A 22,939-nucleotide genomic window follows, 5' to 3' on the forward strand; every position below is an offset into this window, starting at 1 on the left:
CCCTAAATTGTCCCAGAATTCCTTTAGTCTGTTAAATGTATTTGTAATGCTTCACTTAAAATGTTGCCATTCTCTACTTGTCTCATTTACAAAATGGTTCTTAGAATTATTTAGCTTGAAATATCAATAAGTAAATTATCATAACAGCTAGTTATCATAATAAGAGCAGGAGAAATCACTGTAGGTTTCTGATAACTTAGCAACTAGAGCTATATCTATGGCTGTCAAGCTGAGCAAGTAAATGATAGTGCTGTTTTCAGAGGTGAAATTTCAGTTGAAATTGATTTTGTAAAACCCCAAACCCCATTTTTTTTCTCAACACAGCTGCTGATGCTATTCAGTTTGATATTGGGGGCATAAAGTTGACACTTTTTTTGGTAGCAAATTGTGTGTAGTTATTGGACTCTGAGAATTTGTCTGCAAAACAATAGTACTATATTTTAAAAATAAATAAGTTCAAAAGGTTTAGAATGGGAATGAACTAAAATACCTGATATTTTACTTAAAATCTGATCTCCACAGAGTTAGTGTTCTTCCTGAGAATGAGCATTTAGAGAGATTAGTATCAGTGATTTTGCAGTCCCATGTCTTCCCATATGTATTCCTAATGTGATTTTAGGAAATTCTGAATCTAGTAGCACACTTGAAACATTAATAACACACGTGACAAAAGTCACTAGAGAGTATATTAATCTATAAGTATACACTGGAAAAAATAAAATGGGATCAGTATAAATTATATCAAAAAAATAAAATATGTAAAAATGTATGATTTTATTGTCACTACTGAATTTAAGTTTCCTGCTGAAAAACAAGATCTTATTCTTTTTAATTCAGAATAACATTAAAAGATGTATGAGACAATTCAAATCATATTAAGCCTGTGTAGTGGTTTGAATGAGGATGGGCCCCATAGGCTCACGTGTTTGAATGCTTGGTTCCCAGTTAGAGGAACTGTTTGGGAAGGATTAGAGGTGTGGCCTGGCTGGAGTGGATGTGTCACTGGGAGTGGGCTTTGAGGTTTCAAAAGTCCACTCCAGACCCAGTCTCTCTCTCTTTCACTCGGCCTGCATATTGCAGATCAGATGTGAGCGCTCAGCTTCTTCTCCAGCACCATGCCTGCCCACCTGAGGCCATGCTCCCACCATGATGACAATGAGCTAACCCTCGAAAACTATAAGCCAGCCCCCAACTAAATGCTTTCTTTTAAATATTGCCTTGGCTGTGGTGTTTTGTCACAGCAACAGACCAGTCACTAAGACAGCCTACTTGAAGTTCTCCATCTTGTCAACACAGGCTCCAAGCTCCATTGGAGTTACATCCTGCTAGCATCAGGACAGGGCCCTGTTCCTTGGTCAACAATCTTTATTGGCATCAGTGGAGGCACACTGGCCTGTCTGGTTCTCAGCCTTGGCTGGCAACCATTGAAATGCCCACCTATCTGACATTTGCTTTCTACACCTAATCCTGAAAGGTTTCATTTTGTTAATCCCAGTCATGGGGCATATGGTAGGGGGTGGTATCATCAGTATGCACTTCCTGTTTCCTATGACCATAGAGAATTGTACTGAAGACTCCTGACCATGTTGTTTGAATGCCATGCACAGCTCTGATGGACACAATTACCACAACAGCCTCCGTCCCTTTCAAGCACTTGCTGGACACAATTTGGCATTCTTCAGGCACGTTGTTTATCATGTACAAGTTGTTGTCTTGACGTTCTTAAAGCTAAAAATTGTGGTTCTTTTTCTGGTTTATGACTGGTTAGAAAATAGATATTACTGAAGAGGCAGGTGAAGATCAAATACTGTCTTTGAGTAAGTAGGTCCTCGATCACTTCGCTCTTGCTCTCCTGAGTTTATCATGTGCTTCCTGCCTTGACTGGCATCTCACAGCCCATAGTATAATCACCATGATGGAAAACCAGCATGTGAGCAGTGTCAGTGACTTGCTGGCCCTTATTCCAGTAGCATTTTTCAGGTGACCCCCCACCCCCATAGTTCTAACCTCTTGTGTGTATATCAACTTAAAGGTACAGAGATAGCGCTTACATACTGGCACCTACTTTACACTTCAATTGAGCTACCCTGTATGTGCTATTTTATATGGATGTGGTGTGATGTTGAAAACAGATACCTTACCTTTCTAGGTGATTTGTGGCATGAATATTCTTCAATCTTAACAAAAATGTATGGCAAAATTGTCCAGCCTGACTGAATCTAGAAGTCAAATACTTTAATTGAAGTATTAGATAGACTGATGGTTTACTCCTTTAAAGATATTACTTTATCCCACAGTAGTAAATGATGCTTTATTGTATAGTCAATTAGGTATGGTATAGGTATAGACAATTAAATAGTGTAGCCGAAGGCCTAAAGGCTAGCTTGACTAGACGAAAAATACTCCAAAGTGCATGTCCAGCTTTGGGGCTACAACAGTGGTATAAAAGGTCTCCACTTTGAGTATAGTGTAGTTGATTTTTCATTTGAGAATTCTTCCTTTCCACATGTGTGCTCTATTGAAAGCATATTCCATGTATAAAAGCAACAGATTTGCAAAGTAAGTCAACCAAGGAATCTCATTTTCTTGAGCAGATGTTTCTTTATGGCTGGAAGTACATTTCTTCAAATATGATTTCATATTGTACAGTAGAACAAAACACATATTATGCATGTGATATATGTATTCATGTTCATACACTCATTCTAGATGTTGATATACAGCTATAATTGTATTTAACAGCTGAACATTGTATTGCCCTATGCTTTTAAATGCTTCAGTTAATAAGCATCAGTGGGGTGATCTCATTGTTATTATTCTACTAAATCCCTGAGATATTTATAGAGATATGAATACACTTGTTCTTAAGTATCAAAAGAGTCAACTACAAACTATTGTAGCTCTTTATAATTAAAGAAATTATAGCCATAATACACAATCAAGGGTGATTTACTAATAAGGACAGTTGTCACTACTTGCTTATTAAATTTCTTCTAATTGTAAAATTAGTAAAAGTGAAATATTTTACATTGTAGCAGGAGCCTTTGTAAGCCACAGTACACACGTATATGCTTTGTCAGTGCTATTATTATACATTTACTTGGTCAAGATCTGAAACACAAAATTGCTCCTGCCACTGTGAACCTCCCTGGAATTTCTCTGTTACCATGTAAGGTGTTGTGTTTTCACTCCAGCTTGATCCAAGCAGGGCATGCATTGTAAAAATGGCCAAAGTAGATGATTCAGTCCTTCCATGCTCCCATACCCTACAAAATGACAGGACATGTGCCCCAGTGCTAAGATCTCTACTTCTCATTAAAGTTTTCTGTCCATATGACAACCCCCTATTGCTGTCTGTGTGCTTTTCACAGGACCACCCCTTCCCCTTCTAGAACATAAACATAGAAGACATGATGGGACCATTAACATGGATTCTAGTCACCTTATGCATGTCACTTTGTAAATGCTGCAGCCTTTTGACTGATGCATTTTCTGAGATGTGATGGTGCTAGTGGTTGGTAGGGATTGGATATCTTACAATAGCAGCAAGAACATCTGAACAAAGGTGCCCTATACTTGTGAGGTTAAGAATGCACCCAGAGCACAGCACCCAGAGTCTGCAATTTCATTCATTCAGATGACACAAAGAGAAGTTAACAAGGGGCAAGGTAGCTCAAATGCTGTTCTGAGTCAAAAGTTGTAAGTATACTCATACAAATGTGTTAAGTACTACAGTGGACTTTAAAAATGTGTGTGTGTGCGCGCGTGCGCAACCATGCTTATGCATCCATGCCCATGAAGAATATACACACAACCAATAATGAAGCAAGTACATAAAATTGGATGCTGAAAAGTATCATTTTGATTCTTGTTGTCACAGATAGTAAAGCTAAACTGACTTTTCAATAATGAGTACTATTATTATTTAGTTTGTGTGTCTCTTTAGTTAATTGTGTAATAAAAGGGAACAAAGTTTTTAAGATGTTTGGCTTTGCCCTTTATTATAACAGAATATGACAAGTTCTTTTTGTTAGAGAATTTGCAAAAGAACTTATCTATGGAAGTCTAAGAGAAGTAGACTGTAATAATGACCTTAGGCTCCGTGGATTCTGCTCCTTTTTAAAGTTGTTTTAGAATAGCTTCTCAAGCTATAGCATTTATACATGTTCTCTTGTGGCTATGTGATGTCACACTCAGAAGTCAAGCTAGGATTTATGGAAATCCCCGAAGCTCAACCTCAGCCACTGAACATTTGTCGGTCAGGCTTGTGGGGCTCTGGCAAATTTGTAGCATTGACGTCTCGGCTCCGCTGGAATTTTTCATGCAAGAATAAGGGCTCAGAGTTTGTGGCTGTCTTTATATTTTGAAGAGGACAAAGAAGCTGGAATTTATATGTAAAGTCTCCTGTGTGCTTGTCTGTCTTACTATTTATTTGGAAAAGTCCAATGACAGTGTCGAAACGTTGCTACAATTCCAGTTTAGTGTCGTGTGGCTTCTGCCTTCTGACCTGGTCTGACCTTCTCTCCATGATAACTAGAGACCACTCAGCATTAGCTTCCTCCAGGCAGAATCTTCCTCACAAATGAGGCTGAACACGAACAGCAGACACGACCCTCTTGGCTGCAGGCTGTATCTTTGCAGGAGATGGGTGCTCTGCTGCAGTCAGCAAGCTGTAGAAATTAGTAAGGTTGAAAGTAGTAAAGAAGAATTAAGAATTAGAAACCTGGAATTGAGGTGTTACTCAATGGTAGAACAAAGACTTAGTTTATGCAAGACTCGGGATTGGATCCCAAGCACCACAAACAAACAAGCAAGCAAAATGTTTGAAAAAAAAAAAAAAGATTGTGAGACCTCACTCTGATATATGTATCATAATAACCCTTAATGTACATTGACTGTGACCAATGTGACTTCCTGCCTCCTTCCCTCCCTCCATCCCTCCTGCCTTCCTTCTTTATTCCTCCCCACACATTTTTTTCTTTTCTTTTTTTTTGAGACAGGGTCTCACTGTGTACCACTGGCTGTCCTGAAACTCACTCTGTAGACCAGGCTGGTATTGAACTCATAGATATCCATCTGCCTCTGCTTCCCAAGTGCTGGCATTAAGGGTGTGTGCCACTCTACCTGGCCCCAATGTGATTTTTTAATCCAGAGGCTAAATCTGTAATAATCTTGGTTAATCCAAACCCCCAATCCACCCAAGTCACTAAAATGAGATTTTATAATTTCAACACAAATCAAAGACTAGGTATGCCTAGTTCCAGGATGAGGGTATCTCTGTCACATCAAGATGCAGTAGGGCCAGGAAGTGAGAGAACATGGCTTTCCAGGCAGCGCAAAATCAAAGAACCTAAATCAGTTACACAGAATTTTGTGACCAAAGACATATATGTGTTTGTTTTGACCTGCCACCACTTTAAAATGGTAACACTTTAATCACAATAGAAAGTGAAATTTCACAGAAGCTTATGTGGCATCCTGTCATGGCTATGTTAGACCTTGTTTCTTCTGATTGGAGCTTCATTATGTCACACCAAATACAACCACTGAAACCCAGGAAGTACAGGAAAAATGCTACTCTACTCATTCAAACCTTATGCCTGATTAAATCATGAGCATAAGATGGAATGTTTATAACTCAGGTCCCAGAAATTAAAACTATAAAATATTGCATATTGTGAAAAAATTAAAATTGCAAATTTAAATGCAAATTTGAGTATTTATTGAGCAGCATGCATTGTACTCCTGAAATAAGAACCAATCCTTCACTTGTTATTTCTCACATTGGCTAAGAGACAGGCAAGTGGCCAAGAAAATTCAGACAAAGGGAAGTTTAATAACTTTTATGATGCAAATCTGTAATAACTCTTACTACCTCTACTTACTTCAAAGTAATGCATTCAACAGCCTAATGATTAAAATATAGGTATAGATTTTAAGCAGTAATGAAATTGATGTTAGTAATAGCTTGTTTCATTTTGAATTATTTGATTAGATTCATGAGTTTAATATTACATTAAAATTTATAGGTATGTTTAAAGTAGTAATTCATAAGACTTTAATTATATAGATAGCTCACTTTATATATTCTCTTTTGCATCATGAACTTAAAATACAAATTATTGTAAAATATAGAATACTTCTTGAGTATCTCAGAAGCCTAGAGATTGTTGGCACAACTTTTTTAAACAAATAGGGGTTCCTTTTATATTTCTTCATTAGCATTGGTTCGACTTCAATTTAGGTGGGAAATTTTACAATTAGTTCAGATGTTACTTCAGGATTGGAGCGTTTTTTTCTTTGGTAACACCATATGATACAAAAAAAAATGCCATTTACTAAATCACATTCCCAATAAGCCAAAAATCTGCCCATTAAAAGTTTAATAATATAACTCACTACTTTCTGTTTTAGATTCTTCCTGATCCTCCTCATTAAAATTGGATGCACATTTTTTTTCTCTTTCTGTAATTAGAGACTAATGCTGTAGTCCAGGTAATAACAGCCATACTTTCTGGTTTCCATTTCTAAATCACACATTCAGTTGAAATTTTATCTGAAATGGTGTTTCTTTTATGAGCTTGGGCTTCCTGTGTTTGGTGCATAAAAGTTTACAATTGCAATATCTTCTTGCTGAGTCTTTCCTTTAATGAGTATGTAGTACCTTTCCCTAACTCTTCTGATTAATTTCATTTTCAAGTTCATTTTTTCAGGTAGCTTGGGTCCATTCACTTGGAATATCTTTTTTCCATCCTTTCCCCTTGAGGTGATGTCTTATCCTTGAAGGTGAGCTGTATTTCTTAGATGCAGCAGAAAAATGGATTCTGTTTGCTAATCCAGGGTTAGTCTGTGTCTTTGTATTGGGGAATTGATACCACTAATGTTGTTATTAATTGGCAGTGTTTATTTACTCCTGTTATTTTGTGGTTATGGTGTGGGTGGTTTTTTATCATTCTTTTGATCTTTTTATTTACTTTTTTGGGATTATGTATTCCTTGTGTGTTCTTGGGTATAGCTAACTTTTTCAGATGAAAGTTTTCCTTCTGGAGCCATCTGTAGGGCTAGAATGGTAGAGAGAAATTTCTCAAATTTGGTTTATCATGGAATGTTTTTTCTTTCTCCTTTGATTGTGATTGATAATTTGCTGGCTATAGTAGTCTGGGCTGGCATTTGTGGTCTTTTAGAGTCTGCAGCACATCTGTCCAGGCCCTTCTGGCTTGAGTCTCCATTGAGAAGCCAGGTATAATTCTAATAGGTCTTTATTTCTATGTTGCTCAGTCTTTTTCTCTGACAGCTTTATATATCCTTTTTCCCTGTAATCTAGTATTTTGATTATTATGTCACTGTGCAATTTCTTCTCTGGTCCTGTATCTTTCGTGTACTGTACACTTTCATACCTTTATGAGAAACTCCTTCTTTTGATTGGGGAAATTTACTTCTATGATTTCGTTAAAAATGTTTATTTATCTTTGATCTGGGTTTCTTCTTCCTCTATACCTATTACTTGTAGGTATATTTCATTCAACTGTGTTTTCACAGTCTGCATTAAGGCATTAAGGCATTTATTCATATACTTTTGAAGGTCCCTGAACATAGTCATAATTGTTATTTTGAAGTCCTTGTCTTGTACATCAACCACACTGCTTTTCCCAGAGATTATTGGGTAGTGTTTCTGGCTTCCTGAATAGGCATATTGTCTTGATTATACATGTTTGTGTTTTTTTCCCAGAGATCCGGGTATCTAGAGTTGCGATATGTATGTGTTATATAGTATAACAGCATATTATATAATAGTATATTAATATGTGTGTAGCTACCTAGTCCTGTCTTTGTTTCATGTATGTATGTTCTTTGGTTGCTCTTGACCACTCTTGATGCTAGGCAAGTGTGGTGGTTCTAGGGTCCCTGGCAGAGAGTGCTGTGAGTCAGGGGTTACACAAAAGATTAAAGATTGGTAGAAGGAGAAGCAGAGATTGACAGTAAGAAAGAGTTAGGGGGATCCTGGGTCTCCACCAAGAGATGGGGTCCCTAGGGAATGGCAAGCTGCAGCAAGACTAAGAGAAGGTCTCGAAGACTGGAATGTAAGAGCTGGAAAGGCATTTTCTAGTAGTCTTAAGGTTCCTTGTACAGAAAACTCAATTTCCATAGCTTGAAGGTAACAGAACCTCTCAAGTTAGATTTAGAATTGTCTGTTAATGACACTAAGCTTATCAAATAGTAGCTACTCAATTTGCTGAAAGAGGCCAGTCAAAACTCTGATCCAATTTCCCATCAAAATAAAGAATATTCATAATCATGTAAAAGTAATTGCAGCTATTTTATATAATTTTATTTCCTATATAAGATGTATTGTGAGATATAAGTTGTATTGTAATTCTTTTAATTCAGAACACACTTAGAGTTTCTCTAATTTTATTTCTGTTTTTATACCTTTACATTCCTTTTAAAAAGCATTTTAATTCAAAATGTGAATTGGCATGAAAATATTTTAACTCTAGTTGATTTTCAAGTACACATTAAATGATCATTTATATGACATATGATCTGGTCCTTGAAACAAGTCTGTTAAATCAGAGGTTTAAAATTTTGCCAGCAGGAAATTGTCCATATTAAGATGGAGTTATCTGTCCGTTGCTGCAGAACAAATTCCTCCAATACCTAGTAGCTGAAGTCAACAGATATTGATGATTCACATTTCCTAAGGGAAGCCGAGATGAGGACATTGCTCAGGGTTTCTCTAGGAATGCAGTCAAGCTGCTGCTCAGGGCTACAGCTTCTCCAGCCTTGGCTGGCACTGAGGGACATGCCTCTCAGCTCACTGCTGGGACCTTAGCAGACGGAGTTCTTCCCCATGTGACTGTTTCTATAGGGTTGTTCAGGACAGATGTGGCTTGCTGCAGAGGAGGAATAGAAAAGCTCAAGGTGAATGAGAGACTCTTTTATAGCGAAAGCTGAGACGTGCTATCCCCATTCCTTTCCCATACTCTCTTGACCTCACAGATCAATCCTAGTCTAATGTAGGAAAGAATCACTTGAGGTGCAAATTCCAGGAGGGTAGGGATTCATTTAAGTAGTGTGTCTTTGAATAAAAATTTCTCACCACAAAGGAGATTAAAATAGAAAATATCTTTTTAACTATTTCAAAATCTGTCAATTTCTTTTAACTGTCAGGAGCACTGTTTATCTCTCTGAATTCTATAATTATCAGATCACTGAACTTCAATATGATGTAAAGGAATTCTCTACTTTCTTCTTAAAAAATATTTCATTTTTTTCTCGAAGATCCTCTTTTAATTTTAAAGTGTCATAAACTTTACAGAATGTTATTAGTTAAAAAAGTCTGCTTTCTTACATGTAAATTCTTTTCTTATAAGTACTTGTCTTTAATAGCAACATACTAATAATCTTTATCTCTTAATATCTAAGTTATATATCCCTCTTGGTTTCTGTTACACTTTACACAGGGTCTTATGTAGCCCAGGCTGATCTGGAACTTGCTGTATATGGAAGGCTCCCGTTCCTGCTGCCTCCACCTCTATGTGCTGGGATTGCTAGGCTGGACCAACTTTATCTGTATTTCCTCTGTGTTTTCAGTTTTGTTAAGTTTTACTATGGCTTCTTTATTCTCAGAGATTTTAAAAAAACATAATTATCTCAATAGTATCTCAGGTCACTTGAAACCCAAGTAAGGTTGATGTCGTACCATGGGTGTAAAGAATTCTGCAATGATTTTACTATAGCCAATTTTGTTGAACAATTTATTTTTTCCCTAAAATAACAGCAACAGAATTGATTATATAACCTTTTCTTTTAAATCCCAGGTCTCCTAAAAACCCAGAACAGAAGATCATTAAGAGAGTGATTGCTCTTGAAGGGGATATTATAAGGTAGGTCCCCAGGCTACTGTTTTTAACTTACAATCTAGTAGTTTTGGGTTTGTTTGTTTGTTTGTGTTTTTATTCATTAGAGACAGGGTTTCTCTCTGTAACAGTCCTGGCTGTCCTGGAACCCATTGGTAGACCAGACTGGCCTCAAACTCACAGCAATCCTCTGGAAGAATCAAGGCATGTACCACCACCTCGTGGCTCACAATCTAGTGTTTTAACTTGGTTTTGAGTCATTATTTGAAATTAAAGCAGAAAGTGCCTTGGGGTCTAGAACTCTGGACAAACTTCATTTGGACATCTACTTCAGTGCATATCACTGTTTCCATAACCATTTCAGGATGGAGGGTGTATATGAAGTTACTGAGCATACCATTGTCCTTAAATGATAAAACAGGATAATTATTAAGGCAAGATCAACCACACACTCTGACCATTAAATCACTGCTTTCAGGTTTCAACACTAGCACAATTATTGTAATATTATGACACTAATCTCAATTTTAGAAAATTTCACAAACATTTCAGTATTTTAAAATCTAAACACAGAGTCATAGGACTCTTTAATAACCATAGAGACAGAGACAAGTTGGATAGAAAGTGAAACTTGTATTTCTGGGTTCATAATGAGTGTTGAAACTGCATACAGCACTAGAATAATCAAGAATTTGATTAAAAGATAGCAAAATCTTATATATTGCACTTGATGATATAAACAATATTTGAGAACACACAAGAAAAACATTAGTGTGTGATGTATCTCATTTTGATTGCCTGTTTTCAAAATATAGCCAAGTGTACACAATATAGTAAACAAATGCTTGGAAACTATATTCAAGAAGTTTTCTGATCTTGTTTCCACCCAAAAGTCCCTCCTAAAAATACCTGTGTTGATGATTATATAAGCAAAGCAAACTAACTGAAAAAAGCCCCTGTCAGTTTTAGAGCAGAATTGAGACCAGCAGTTGTGAAAAGATGGCCTGAGGATCCCTAGGGTCCCCAAGACCCATTTTGGGGTTCTATGAGATCAAAACTACTTTTTTCATAGCAAAAGAGGTCTTTTATCTCTTTTTTTAAACTGTTAGTCTATTGTAAATATAGGATGGAGTTTTCCAGATGTGTTAAATGTGATAAATGGAATAATAAAGTAGAGAGAGCAGGCCAGCTGTCCTCTAGTACACCAGACATTAACAACATTTACAAAACATTTGCCATGGCCTGTCCTTACTCTTTTACCAATGAAAAACACTGTGATTTTTATTATTGATAGTATGCGGTTTACTGATTACTGAATTCAACAATACTTTTAAAAGCTATTCGGTATTTATGCATGTATACAATGTGTCTTAATCAAATCCACCTCTGTTCCCTGCCCTATCTCTTGAACCACTTTTCCCTCCCAAAGCCATATCATATGTTCTCTCTTTTTTCCCATACTTTTTTAAGTAAAATATGGTAGGAAAACCATAGTCAATAATAAGTGCGTTAGTAGAAAAGGGTTTTGTTTTCACTTCCTATAGAAAATGTATCACTTCCTATAGAAAATGGATTACTTTCAAAGAACCTGGTGGCTTTCTTTTCCTTTTATCAAGAGTCATTCCAGGATTTTTATTTCCTAAAGAAACGAGACAGGTATAAACTCCAGATACCACACACTCTGTAGATAGTTATATCCAAACATACCTTTAGTGTCTGGAAAACTGTGTGAGTGTGATGCAGTCTCACTATAGAACGAATCGGCAACCCTGAAAACATCATTGAGTGAAATGAGTCACAGAAGACTACAAATTATGTGACTCTGTTTCTGTGAAGCGTCCAGAATAGCTAAATGTGCAAAAACAGAAACACATTAGTGACTTCCCACACGCGTGGAAAAGGGGAACAGAGGGACTACTAATGGGTACAAGGTCATTTGCTTGTTTTTAAGGGGTACAGAAGTGTTCTAAAATGTATTGTGGTGACAGTTGTATGGTTGGATATGCAAAAACCACTGATATGTACATTTTAAGTGGGTAGATTGTATGTTATATGAACTGCATCTCAATGAAGCCAGTCTCACACAACAAAAATAGTCACCAAAACAAATGCCCATTTTATTCATGTACTCTAACAAAATTAAGAATTTCAGTGAATCAGTATTTTTTTCATTATAATCCAAAGCGAACTTTGTCATTTCTCATCATTGATCACTAGCTGAACAGTCAGCACTGTGAGATTACAGAAGTCTGTACAAGATGAAACTCCACTGTTGCTGGAGGGCTTCTCTCCAGGTTCCCCAAGCCCCACAGTCCCACAATCCACTTATAAAATAATCACTCAGACGCTTATATCACTTATAAACTGTATGGCCATGGCAGGCTTCTTGCTAACTGTTCTTTTATCTTAAGGGGCTCCCAGAGCACAGCATTGCAGGTAGCAGTCATTTAGCTTAGCATTTCCTTTTCAAGTCTCAGTTCAACGAAACTGTAATCTGTTCTCTTCAGTAGTGGCTTTCACTCTACTCCTTAAGGAAGATTAACTTTTTAAAGTTTTGTTTTTAATTACAGAAATAGTTTGGCTTTCTTTAATTGAACATGCTATGAAGAACATCCTTGCTCACAAATACTGCTTAATTTTATAGACTAAATAGACTAAAATGGAAATACTAGTTATAAAAATTTGGGATTGGGGTTATTATTGCTTTTAGTTATAGTTTCCCTCCCAGGAAGCTTTTTTGAATTTTTATTTTAAAAGATGTTACAAATATAAATAAATTATACACCAAAATTAATTAGTCCCAAAGACTATACAGAAAGATTTTTATATATTTGTATTTGTCAACACTACTCAAAATACATTTCTCAGAGGGAATTTATTTAAAAGTCAAAGAAATGTGGACTTTAGTTTCAGAAGTTTAGATACTTCAATGCAAATTTTTGAAACCAGTTCTTGTATAGGCTGTATTAAATAATGCAGCTCAAAACAAAATTCTGTACTTAAAACATGAGTTTTTGTGTGTAATTTGAAGCATGAATTTTGTCAATGTGTTGGAGCTCACCAAGGTTTCCCAGTGGCTTTATCCAACAGGTCTGCATAAGAAGCTGATTGGATCATGGGCCTGAGTACCAGGTGTTTGTAAGGGTCTACACTGGGCTGTATTTAGCAAGGGGGAGGTCCTTTGCCCCTCCCCTTGGCATTGTTATAAAAATCCCCTTGGAATAAAGTTCTGGGCAGGTGGATAAAGATCCAGGCTCACTGGAGGCTATCCTGCATTTCTATCTGTTTCTCCCCCCTCTTTATTTCTCTTATCTCTCATTCATCAAGAGTCCCTGGGGTAAATAAATGTGGGAGCTGGTCTCCCACATCAATGACAACATAGTACCTCAGTTATGAAAGGTTGGACACCCCGATAGACCTTAATTCCATCCATTTAATGATCACCGGCCTGAGTACTGGAGAGGCAAGGTGAACAAAAGAGACATTTAACCTTCACTTGCATATATCCCTGTGGTTGGGAATGGAGAGTGAATCTACATATGCATGCATGAACATACATGGGTAGGAAGGGGTGAGAAGTGGGAGTGAAGAGAGGTGAGTTTAGGTGAGGTGTTTGCTGTAAACTTCTCTAACCTTTGGAAATGTAGGTAAGGAAACAGTGAACCATACTATGTGGAATAAAGATAATCAAACCAAAGAAATAGCCAATGTAAACCTCAGATATGGACTAGAAAAGAGTCCAAGATCTTGTAAGAAGCCAGCACACAAAGAAGAAAGTTGAAAGATAAGTTCTTAGAGGTTTGCAGAGCTTTGTGGGTCCAGGCAAGGACTTCAGATTCATCTTAGTAGATGGCCAGCCAAAGATTTTTAAAGGATTGTTGTCTGCTGTATGCAAAAAGAGTAAACACCAAGAGTGTGACTCTGAAAACTCTAAGAGTATTCTCTCCTGACAAAGTGCAGTCAGGCTTCTCATGAGAATAGTTAAGTGCCTCTGTTCATGGCATGCATGATGACTACTGTGATTTATTTCCAGTGACTCAGAAAAAAAACAGTCATATTATTTATAATCCACTGATTATGATTTATATTGACAAAGTAAAATACAGAGTTCAAAGTATTTGTTCAGTGAGTTCGGCCAATACTTGAGATTGGAAATGAGGAGACTTTGATGGGTCTGGATTTTGTAACTTAATGCCACTATTGGTTAAAATCATAAGGTGATTTATTTTGATTCTCTGATACTCTTAGGAAAGAACTTAATTTCTTAATGTTGACCCCACTGTGTATGCTAATATATTAACAGTAACAACGAGAAGCTAATGAAAGTAATATTTAGTCATATGCATTAGTTCTAACATAGCTATTTGCTTTTTCATGTTAATTTGTTATGACTCTCACAGAAACACTGCTTTAGAAAGCATAAAATGAGGAAAAATACCCCCACTGAACTATAGGACATTAACATGAGTCAGCCACAGTTGAAATGTCTGAAGCATCAACTCTGTGTATAGGAACAAGTATTTCTGTTTCACAGATCTCAGGCCAGTCAGCAGTGAGGCCTTGTATCATGTCCCCTCTTTTAGAATCTGGGGCTCCATGTAGTTAACAATGCCAATGAAGTAAGCATATGGAGTCTTCTTGGTCCCCAGGGACAGGATAACCATATAATTTGTCACCTAAACCATGACACTCTGCAGAGGGAAAGAGATTAGTATTAGTTATGCACTGGGATCATCAACAGAACCCAGAACTGCCAAGATAAACTGTAACAAACATATGTCTGATAAGTGAAATGTAATCTACTTTGTCATCTACTTCATATGCTTTGATTTTATGTTGTTCCTGGCCTTCCTTGTTCAGATGAATCTTGTTGTTGCTGTTTCTTAGTTCTTTTTCTGGGGGTCTGCCACCCAGATCCCAAATAAAGGATAGAGGCTTATTCTTATTTATGAATGCCTGGCCTTAGTTTGGCTTAGTTTCTTGCCAGCTTTTCTTAATTTACTCCAACTACCTTTTGTCTCTGGGCTTTTCCCCTTCTCTAACTTCTGTAAATCTTACTCTTACTCTGTGGCTTGCTGTGTAGCTAGGTGGCTGACCTCTGGAGTTCTCCTCCTTCTCTGGCTCATTCCTTTCCTCCCAGATTTCTCCTTGTATACATTCTCTCTGCCTACCAGCCCCGCCTATCCTTTCTCCTGTCTTGCTATTGGCCAGTTCTTTATTAGACCATCAGGTGTTTTACACAGGCACAGTAACACAGCTTCACACAGTTAAACAAATGCAACATAAACAAAAGTAACACACCTTAAAATAATGTTCCACAACAGAATCCTAAAAAGTGTTGCCAGAAGCAAAGTAACTTCTAGGCTCCAAGAAGGAGCCAGGTGAAGGGGGCTGGGTCCTGCCCATACCACAGTCACTTTTTTCTTCTGGAGGACCCAGTGCTAGACTGTCTGAAAACTGAATTGATAATGCAGAGCAGTTGGAGGCAGGCAATCACGGGCTTTTTTTCATTGAAAAACATTTACATAATAATTGCTTTCCAAGTTGAAAGACTATATTGGAAAACATCAAAACACCCTCATTTATTAAAAATAACTCTGGTATTAGCAAAATAAAAATCCATTGAATCACTCGAAATTAAACATTTTAAAGCTGTTGATTTTAAATGGACTGTTGAAGATCTGGAAGTCAGTGTTGGCCTAGCACAGACTGTTGAGTCACACTGTATTCCAGCAAATGGTTAAGCAGTATTAGAAGAAAACAGAACTGAATTGAATTTTCCTCAGTAAAACTACATGAGGCTGTTTAAATAATATCTTTGTAGTTGATCTTTGTAGTTGCTGTACCAGCTCAGACTTATAGACATCTGTATGTTTGTCCATGAGAAGCAAACATTCTGTCCTGAAAAGAAGGATATATGAAAAAAAAAAAAAAGCCTATGTTCAGGATTCTGATAAAGACTGGTGGATGAAATATTTTGGAGTATGCAAGCTAATAGATTTATAGTTCTCAAATGGGATGGGGGGGGGGTTCCTGAAAGAACAGAGGCTATGTATACCCTGGCTTTAGTTGTTGGTAACCTGAGCAGGTTTTCAGAAAACTCCAAGGTCTTTTCACCTGGTTGACTTTGATCCATGAGTTATTCTGCAATGGCAATGGCATTGTACTTCTAATTTAATACTGGGTGCTGACCAGTGGTGCTACTTAATAGATAAGGTCTTGAGCACTTACATTAAGTATCTTGGCATTAGTTAACTGAGTGTTGAAATTATCCCTGTGGTGCAGAAGTCTTTATGTTTCCTCACTAAAGAATTACAAGTTTGTTGACAGTCCTCGCCTTTGTGGAGTGATAGATGTAGGGGATTATTTATATTGATATTGTTGAGCCAGAACATAAAAATTAAGTTGCTAATAAAAAGATAAATGCTTTAGCAATTGACACTTCTTTCTAATCATGAAAGAGAGAGATAGAGAAAGGGTGCTTTTACAATGTTGGTCTTAATTTTTAATCAAGATAAATAACTGTTATTTATGCCTTTTTTTAAAATCTCAAATCATTCCTGCAATCAATTTAACAATATAAGTGTTGTTTTAGATATTTGAATGTTGATCTAAGAGGATGTGACCCTTGCTGAAAATCTACTAATGGTGGCACTTATTACTGTGGTAGTACTCCACCAGCCCTGACGGTGGTTTCCCTAAAAGGTTTTGTATTCTAATATCGCCTGTCTCTTGAGCAGAGTTCTTCCTTAGGTACAAAAATCCTCATTTTTATTCATTCTTGCAGAGCTGCCCACTTATTCATTCAGTGTGGCAGAGAGGCTGTGGGCATATACAATGGATTCCGACTGTCTTGATTTAGATTCCAGAAGTGCCTCTTCCTATGTTTCCTTGACAAATTACCTAGTTCTACAAAACTAATTTTTCTCATCTGTAAACTTGACATTATCATAGCACATACTCCATAGAGCCTTCTTGAAAAATCACATGAACTAACTGATACAAAGTGATTAGTGCAAAGCCCAGGACATAGTATGTGTTTTTACATGCTAGATTGTAGCTGTAGTTATGGTTCAATTGTTCTTTAATGGTGCCTTGTATTTACTGTATTCCAGATGCTGTTGAGTTCCAGGGTTAGAAATGCTAAAGGTCATTGGTAATTCTTACCCTTTATTAAGTTTATAGCAAGACAACAATGGCAACAGATAAGATACAGTATAATGAGATAATTGTTACTGGGGAGATGTGCTAAAGCTTCTGGAGATAGTTTGTGGTGGGGGGAGGGCATATGGTGGGACTGAGTAAATGGGCTATGTTGATGAAAACTGGTGGAAGTAGGAGGTGAGGGAAGGTCTCAGTTTCCTTCTTAGTTAAAGAGTATTGCTTGCTTATTATGGAACATTCAGATACTTCTCTATCATATGAGACAAAAAGAACTTCCTCATTTTGCCTATCCCTAATCATAATTCCTAGACATATATATGGTATCTGTCTTTCTAATCCACATCTCATAGAAGGAACTTGAAATGATGAGGAAGGTAGTTGCAATGTAGCTTCTTTTTCTCAAACATTCGCCAGACACTTAGGATTCTTTAAGGATTTAAATTTTCTATGTGTCTGTTACATTAGCACATCTGTGTTGCTGTAATACACTAGTGTATCTCACATGATAAATTTGGTAATTATTATAATAAATAATGATCCTAGCAGTAACATACATAAAGTATCTATGGATATGCTATGGGGTCACAGTGGTATGAAATCTAGATAAACTACTCATAGAAACCAAAGTGAAATGAATATTGAATAGCCTCCTCATACTCTCCATTGCTTCCATTAGGCTCACAGTTTTGCCTTACAGGCATTGTGTCCTTTTTAGGCTGTCCATGAGAGAATGTGTCTGAAGTGTTTCAGAGAGGAACCATAGTGGCTCAGCTTACTTAAGAAACAACTCTCCAACATGGAGCCTGAATCGATCTGATCTGGTGGGGCCCTCAGTCACATCTCCATGGTGCACGTTAAGACTTAGTGATCAGCTTCTGACTTTGATGCTTTTCCTGGGCATTCTTTTACATCTCTCAGGTTGGTTCTGGGGTTTTACTCCTCATCCACAAATATGGACAGATAATGTGAAGGGCTCTTTGGAGTGTGATGTTCACTAGCAAACATCACACCCAGGGATGGTTACTGTTAATATTTGAGCTCCTTTACTGTTGACTCAATTACACTTCTTAGTAGTAGACCTTTCTAAAGATGTGAACTCCAAGTCAAATAGAAATACTGTCTTGAAACAGAGAATACTAACTTTTTGTGTGCTCCTTTGAACTAAATATTGATTTTTATTTTTCTTCTACCCACAGTAATGCAAGCTGTCAAATATTTTGAAAAGACATATAAGTGTAATTATCACCGGAGGATGCTCAAAAGATTGGCTTTTAAAACACTTTTTTGAAGCAGAACTTAAGAAAAATATTTCAGGCTGAATAACACTTAAGGAACAGCCAGCACTTCTGACCTGAGCAACTCCTGTTAATCTTATTTAAGTTTACCATTGACTGATTCTTCTTTTGAAATGTTTAGAGGGAAAATTGAGAAGAGGGAACTGACACAATTCAAGATATTGATTGCATTAATTATGAATGCTTTTAAATTTTTACAATTTTATTTTTTTTGGAAAAAAGCACCTTTCAGTTACCCAGGACAATGAAAAGTAGTATGAGATGATATATGAGTCTTACACGTGGAGTAAGGATGTGAAGAGGTCATTCCAGCTCTTTGTTTTTGCAAGCCATGTGACATCAGCAGCCATTGACCTCTAAAGTCTGACTTATTTATCTGTCCATTTTCAGGGCTGTTTTGAAGACCAAATAAGATAATATACCCACATCTTGTTAACTTGAACACATTATCATGAACTAAATTCTAGTTGGCTTCTTCAGAGTTTAGTAGAATGCATTCCTTGCCCACTTTAGAATATCAAATATTTTGCTGTTACTGTTGAAATAATTCTATAGTACTACCATGTTAATATATAGCTGCCACCTATGTTATGAACCCTAGCACTGTTCTGAAAAATTAAAGATAAATTGATATTTTATTATGGTGAGACTTTTTGTGTGATCTCCCTTCTTAAGTTATTGAGGATGCAAGGTAGTAATGTTGACTGAGTGCACTCATCTCTCCGAGCTGAAATTTTAGAGTCGTCAGTTAGCAGCTCATTTCTCCCTCCCCCAGCTCTGGGTAATCACCATCCTACTCTCTGCTTCTGAGAGTATGATAATTTTAGATGACTCACGTAGGTGCAGTCATTCAATATTCATGTTTCTGTGATGAGCTTAATGTACTTGGCATGAAATTCTCAAAGTTTTTCCATGATTTTGCCAATGTTGGATTTTCATCTCCTCTAAAGCTGAACAAAAGCCACATTTTCTTTATCTGCTCATCTGTTGATGGATATTTAGATTTGTTTTACATTTCAGAATATTACATGGTCTTGTTATATAACTCTGACTGGCCTGGAACTTCCTACATTGTAATGGTTCCTCTAGGTTGTCAAGTTGACTGCATCTTGAATTAAAGAAAACCCAATTGGCTGGGCACATCTGTGAGGGATTTTTCTTAATTAAATCATTTGAAGTGGGAAGACCCATCTTTATTTTTTTTAATGCTTTCTTTTAATTACATACCTTTATTTCTTTGTCAATCAATATAAATAAATAATTTTGGCAAGTACAGCAGTCTTAATGGAGAAATATTTACTCTTTTTTTTTTTTTTTTTTTTTTTGAGGTGGGAAGATCTACCTTTAATCTGGGCCACACCTCCTAGTGGCAGCCTATATAAAGGGCATAGAAGAAGGAAGTTTCGGCTCTTTGTCTGCTTGCCCTTCCTCTTGATAACCTGATATTAGAGCCTACATCCTGGGGATTCAGATTCCAATGTATATTGAAGGCCTGGCTGAGACATCCAGGCTCACAGACTGAACAACTAGTGGGTTTATCACCACTAGATCATAAGTGTAATTATCACCAAAGGATGCTCAAAAGATTGGCTTTTAAAATACTTTCTTGACACACTTCCCATTGGGAGACAGCCATTGTTGGACTAGCTAGACCATAGCCTGTAAGCCACTCTAGTAAATCCCGTATGTGTATTTACTCTATCTGTTCTGTTCCTCTAGAGAACCCTGAGTAACACAACTTATACATATGTAGACCGGGTTGGACATAAATTCACAGAGATTTCAATGCCTCTACCTTCCAATGCCCAGCATGGAGGCTATTTAATGGACATAAATAAATACTTTATCTCTAAGTTCTTACTGTGAATTCTTTTAGAAAAATAATGAAAAGTTCCACTCACTGCTGGATCACAGAGAATAGTACTTCCCCCTTCCCCCCCACTAAGCTTTAGTTTGTTGCTGAAGTTTTCTCTCTAGGTCCCGCCAAATCCCGCCAGTCCCAGAGCCCACTTATAAAATAAGCACACAGACTCTTATATTATTTAATCTGCTTGGCCATTAGCTCAGGCCTATCATTGTCTAGCTCTTACTCTTATATTTAGCCCATTTCTATTAATCTATACTTTGCCACGTGACTTGTGGCTTATTGGTACCTTACATCTTCCTTGTCCTGGAGGCAGCTCCAGGCAGTCTCTCCCTCTGCCTTCCTGTTCCCTCAATTCTCCTCTCTGTTAGTCCCGCCTATACTTCCTGTCTGGCTACTGGCCAATCAGTGTTTTATTTATACAGAGCAATATCCACAGCATTAGTTAGACTCCCAAAGGTTTCAATTAGCATAATCATCAATCTGAAAATATTACATAGGCAAGTCTGGACATAGTTCTGCCCTGTTCCAGCACGACAGACTTTCACAGCACCCTGCTCCCTCAGACATAAGCTGTCAGTCATCCCTTAGTCAACATCCTTACTCTGTATGCAGAACCACCTGTCAGCTATTGAGCTGCCTTGCCAGTTACCAGATCAACTATTTCAGCACCAACTGTGTTCAAATAATCCATATTTTACCTTAAAAAGATCACAAAATACAGACAGCAGTAATGGTAGCAGCAGTTTAGATATGTCAAAGAGAAGCCATAAAGTGTTTCCTGGAGGAAAATGTAAAAAACATACATATATATATTCTAAAAGACCAAACACCCATGTGATTAATATTCATCATAAAATATTGTGGTTATGTTTTATTTTTCATTATTACTGTTAATATCTTATCATACCTGAGTGATAAGTTAAACGTAATCATAGATATAATGTGTGTAGAAAAATACTAGTTTACATTTGGTGTTTAGACAATCTATAGTGATCTGTAGTTTCCTGTGTCTCGTGCAGGAGCTAAGAGTGTGTTCCTGTAGATAAGAGAGGCATTACTTCAGTCATCCTTTTTGTTTTCTGAGAAGCCCCCATAATGTTTTCTGTAATAGCCATACCATTTACATTCCCACCAGCAGTGTGCCTTCAGTGGCCAGAACCATCCTGAGAGAGAACAAAGCAGAAGGTGCCATACTTCTTGACTTGCTACTACATTACAATGCTATGTAATACAATGCTATGCTATGTAAAACTAACGTGGTCTGAGTGCCCATTTTATATAGGAGATGTGGGTCAGATGTTTCAGGCTTAAGAAAGGGACTGAAACAAAATTACTATTTTGAAGAGCTTTATTAGGAGAAATAACCTCCGACCACCAGGGTCGTCATCAGTCAGGCCTTCAGGTGGAGAATGTTAGGAGAGATCTAGCATCACACCAAAAGGCAGCATGAGGGCACTGTGAATAGAGGTGAGGGGGAGCGTACACTTCAAAGCTCCTGCCTAGGAGTTCAGTAGGAACAGTCAGCTTGGAGTGAGAGAGTGGGCAAGACAGCTGCCAGTACAGTCTTGACAGGAGTCCTGAAGAAAACTGAAATGCCCTTCACTTTCTCCTCAGACACCTGCAAAACAAAATTAATCTTCTTATTTGTATAGGTTTTTAGTGCCTGGCAGGAAGTTCTGTCCCATGCCTCATGTTTTAGTCTGGTTTGGTTTAAACACCAAGGGACAGGCATTAGGTAGGCGGATAAACTTAGCTTGCAGCCTAGAAGGAGAGGCACCACAACACCGTAGCATAGTGTGGCTTTTTTCCTGTCTCAGAGACAGCTGCTTGCGGACAGGATGGACTGACTTCTGCAACGGGGGGGGGGGGGGGGGGGGGGGGGGCAGTTTGAGAGCCTGTGCTCTAACAGCTCAGAGACAGGCGCGGAGTAATGGACTAGAGTCGAAGGTCTACACATAAACCCATGCCTAGACAGTCAACTGATCTCTGCAGACACTGCCAAGAAGACCCAGTAGGAAAGGACAGTGTTGTTAACAAGTGATAAATGTGCACAGCCACCTGAAGAACACTGAAACTGGGTCTTTATCTCACACTACGCACGAAGGTCGACTGATGATGGTTTGGAATCAGCACTACAACTTGCAGACGTGAAAGCACAGTGGGAAAGCTTTATGACATTAGTGTTGGCAGTGATGTCATGAGCATGATGACGAAAATCCTGAAAAAGAAATAGAAAATCCCTGAAAACTTTCTCCACGAGTGCTCTAAAGCAGCCTGTGCCTAAGTCTGGCTCTTGCCTCTTGTCTCCCTGCATATAGTTTCTTTTTGCAAAGAACTGCACTTCCTGTTCTTTCCTATCTATGCAGCAGTGATCAGCATTCTTCCTATGAAAGGACTGTTATTAAGTATTCTCAGCCCTATAAACCATGTTATCTAGAAAACATACTGAACTCTGGTACTATAATAAGAAAGGTTATATGAAAAGAAATTTCCCATGAAATACTATTTCTGGAAACAAATGTAGATCTACATTTTGCCTATGAGCTACAGTTTGCTGACCCTTAGTCTATATTGTTGACTTTTGTTTCTTTAACTAAATTAATAGGAAGTACAAAACATGCATCTAATTTTGACCAATAGTTTAGAGGAAAAATCATGCATCTATTGGTGTTACATTGGCTGAGGCAGAGGGAGTGTGTTGATTGTTGAAATGTTAGCAGCCACGTGAGCACACCCGGACAAAATAGTCCTTT

General features: G+C 37.5%; 1 protein-coding gene across 3 annotated transcripts in view; it reads left to right on the plus strand.

Moving 5' to 3' along the window:
- Immp2l (inner mitochondrial membrane peptidase subunit 2) overlaps window positions 1-22,939 on the plus strand; it is an 862,863-nt gene that overhangs the window by 557,841 nt on the left and 282,083 nt on the right. For all 3 annotated transcript variants that reach the window (XM_028872262.2, XM_028872265.2, XM_028872267.2), the window contains exon 5: window positions 9,822-9,887. In XM_028872262.2, coding sequence (XP_028728095.1) covers window positions 9,822-9,887 — 66 coding nt within the window. The remainder of the gene's footprint in view (window positions 1-9,821; window positions 9,888-22,939) is intronic.

The sequence above is a fragment of the Peromyscus leucopus genome, chromosome 14 (genome assembly GCF_004664715.2).
Source record: "Peromyscus leucopus breed LL Stock chromosome 14, UCI_PerLeu_2.1, whole genome shotgun sequence".
NCBI lineage: Eukaryota > Metazoa > Chordata > Mammalia > Rodentia > Cricetidae > Peromyscus > Peromyscus leucopus.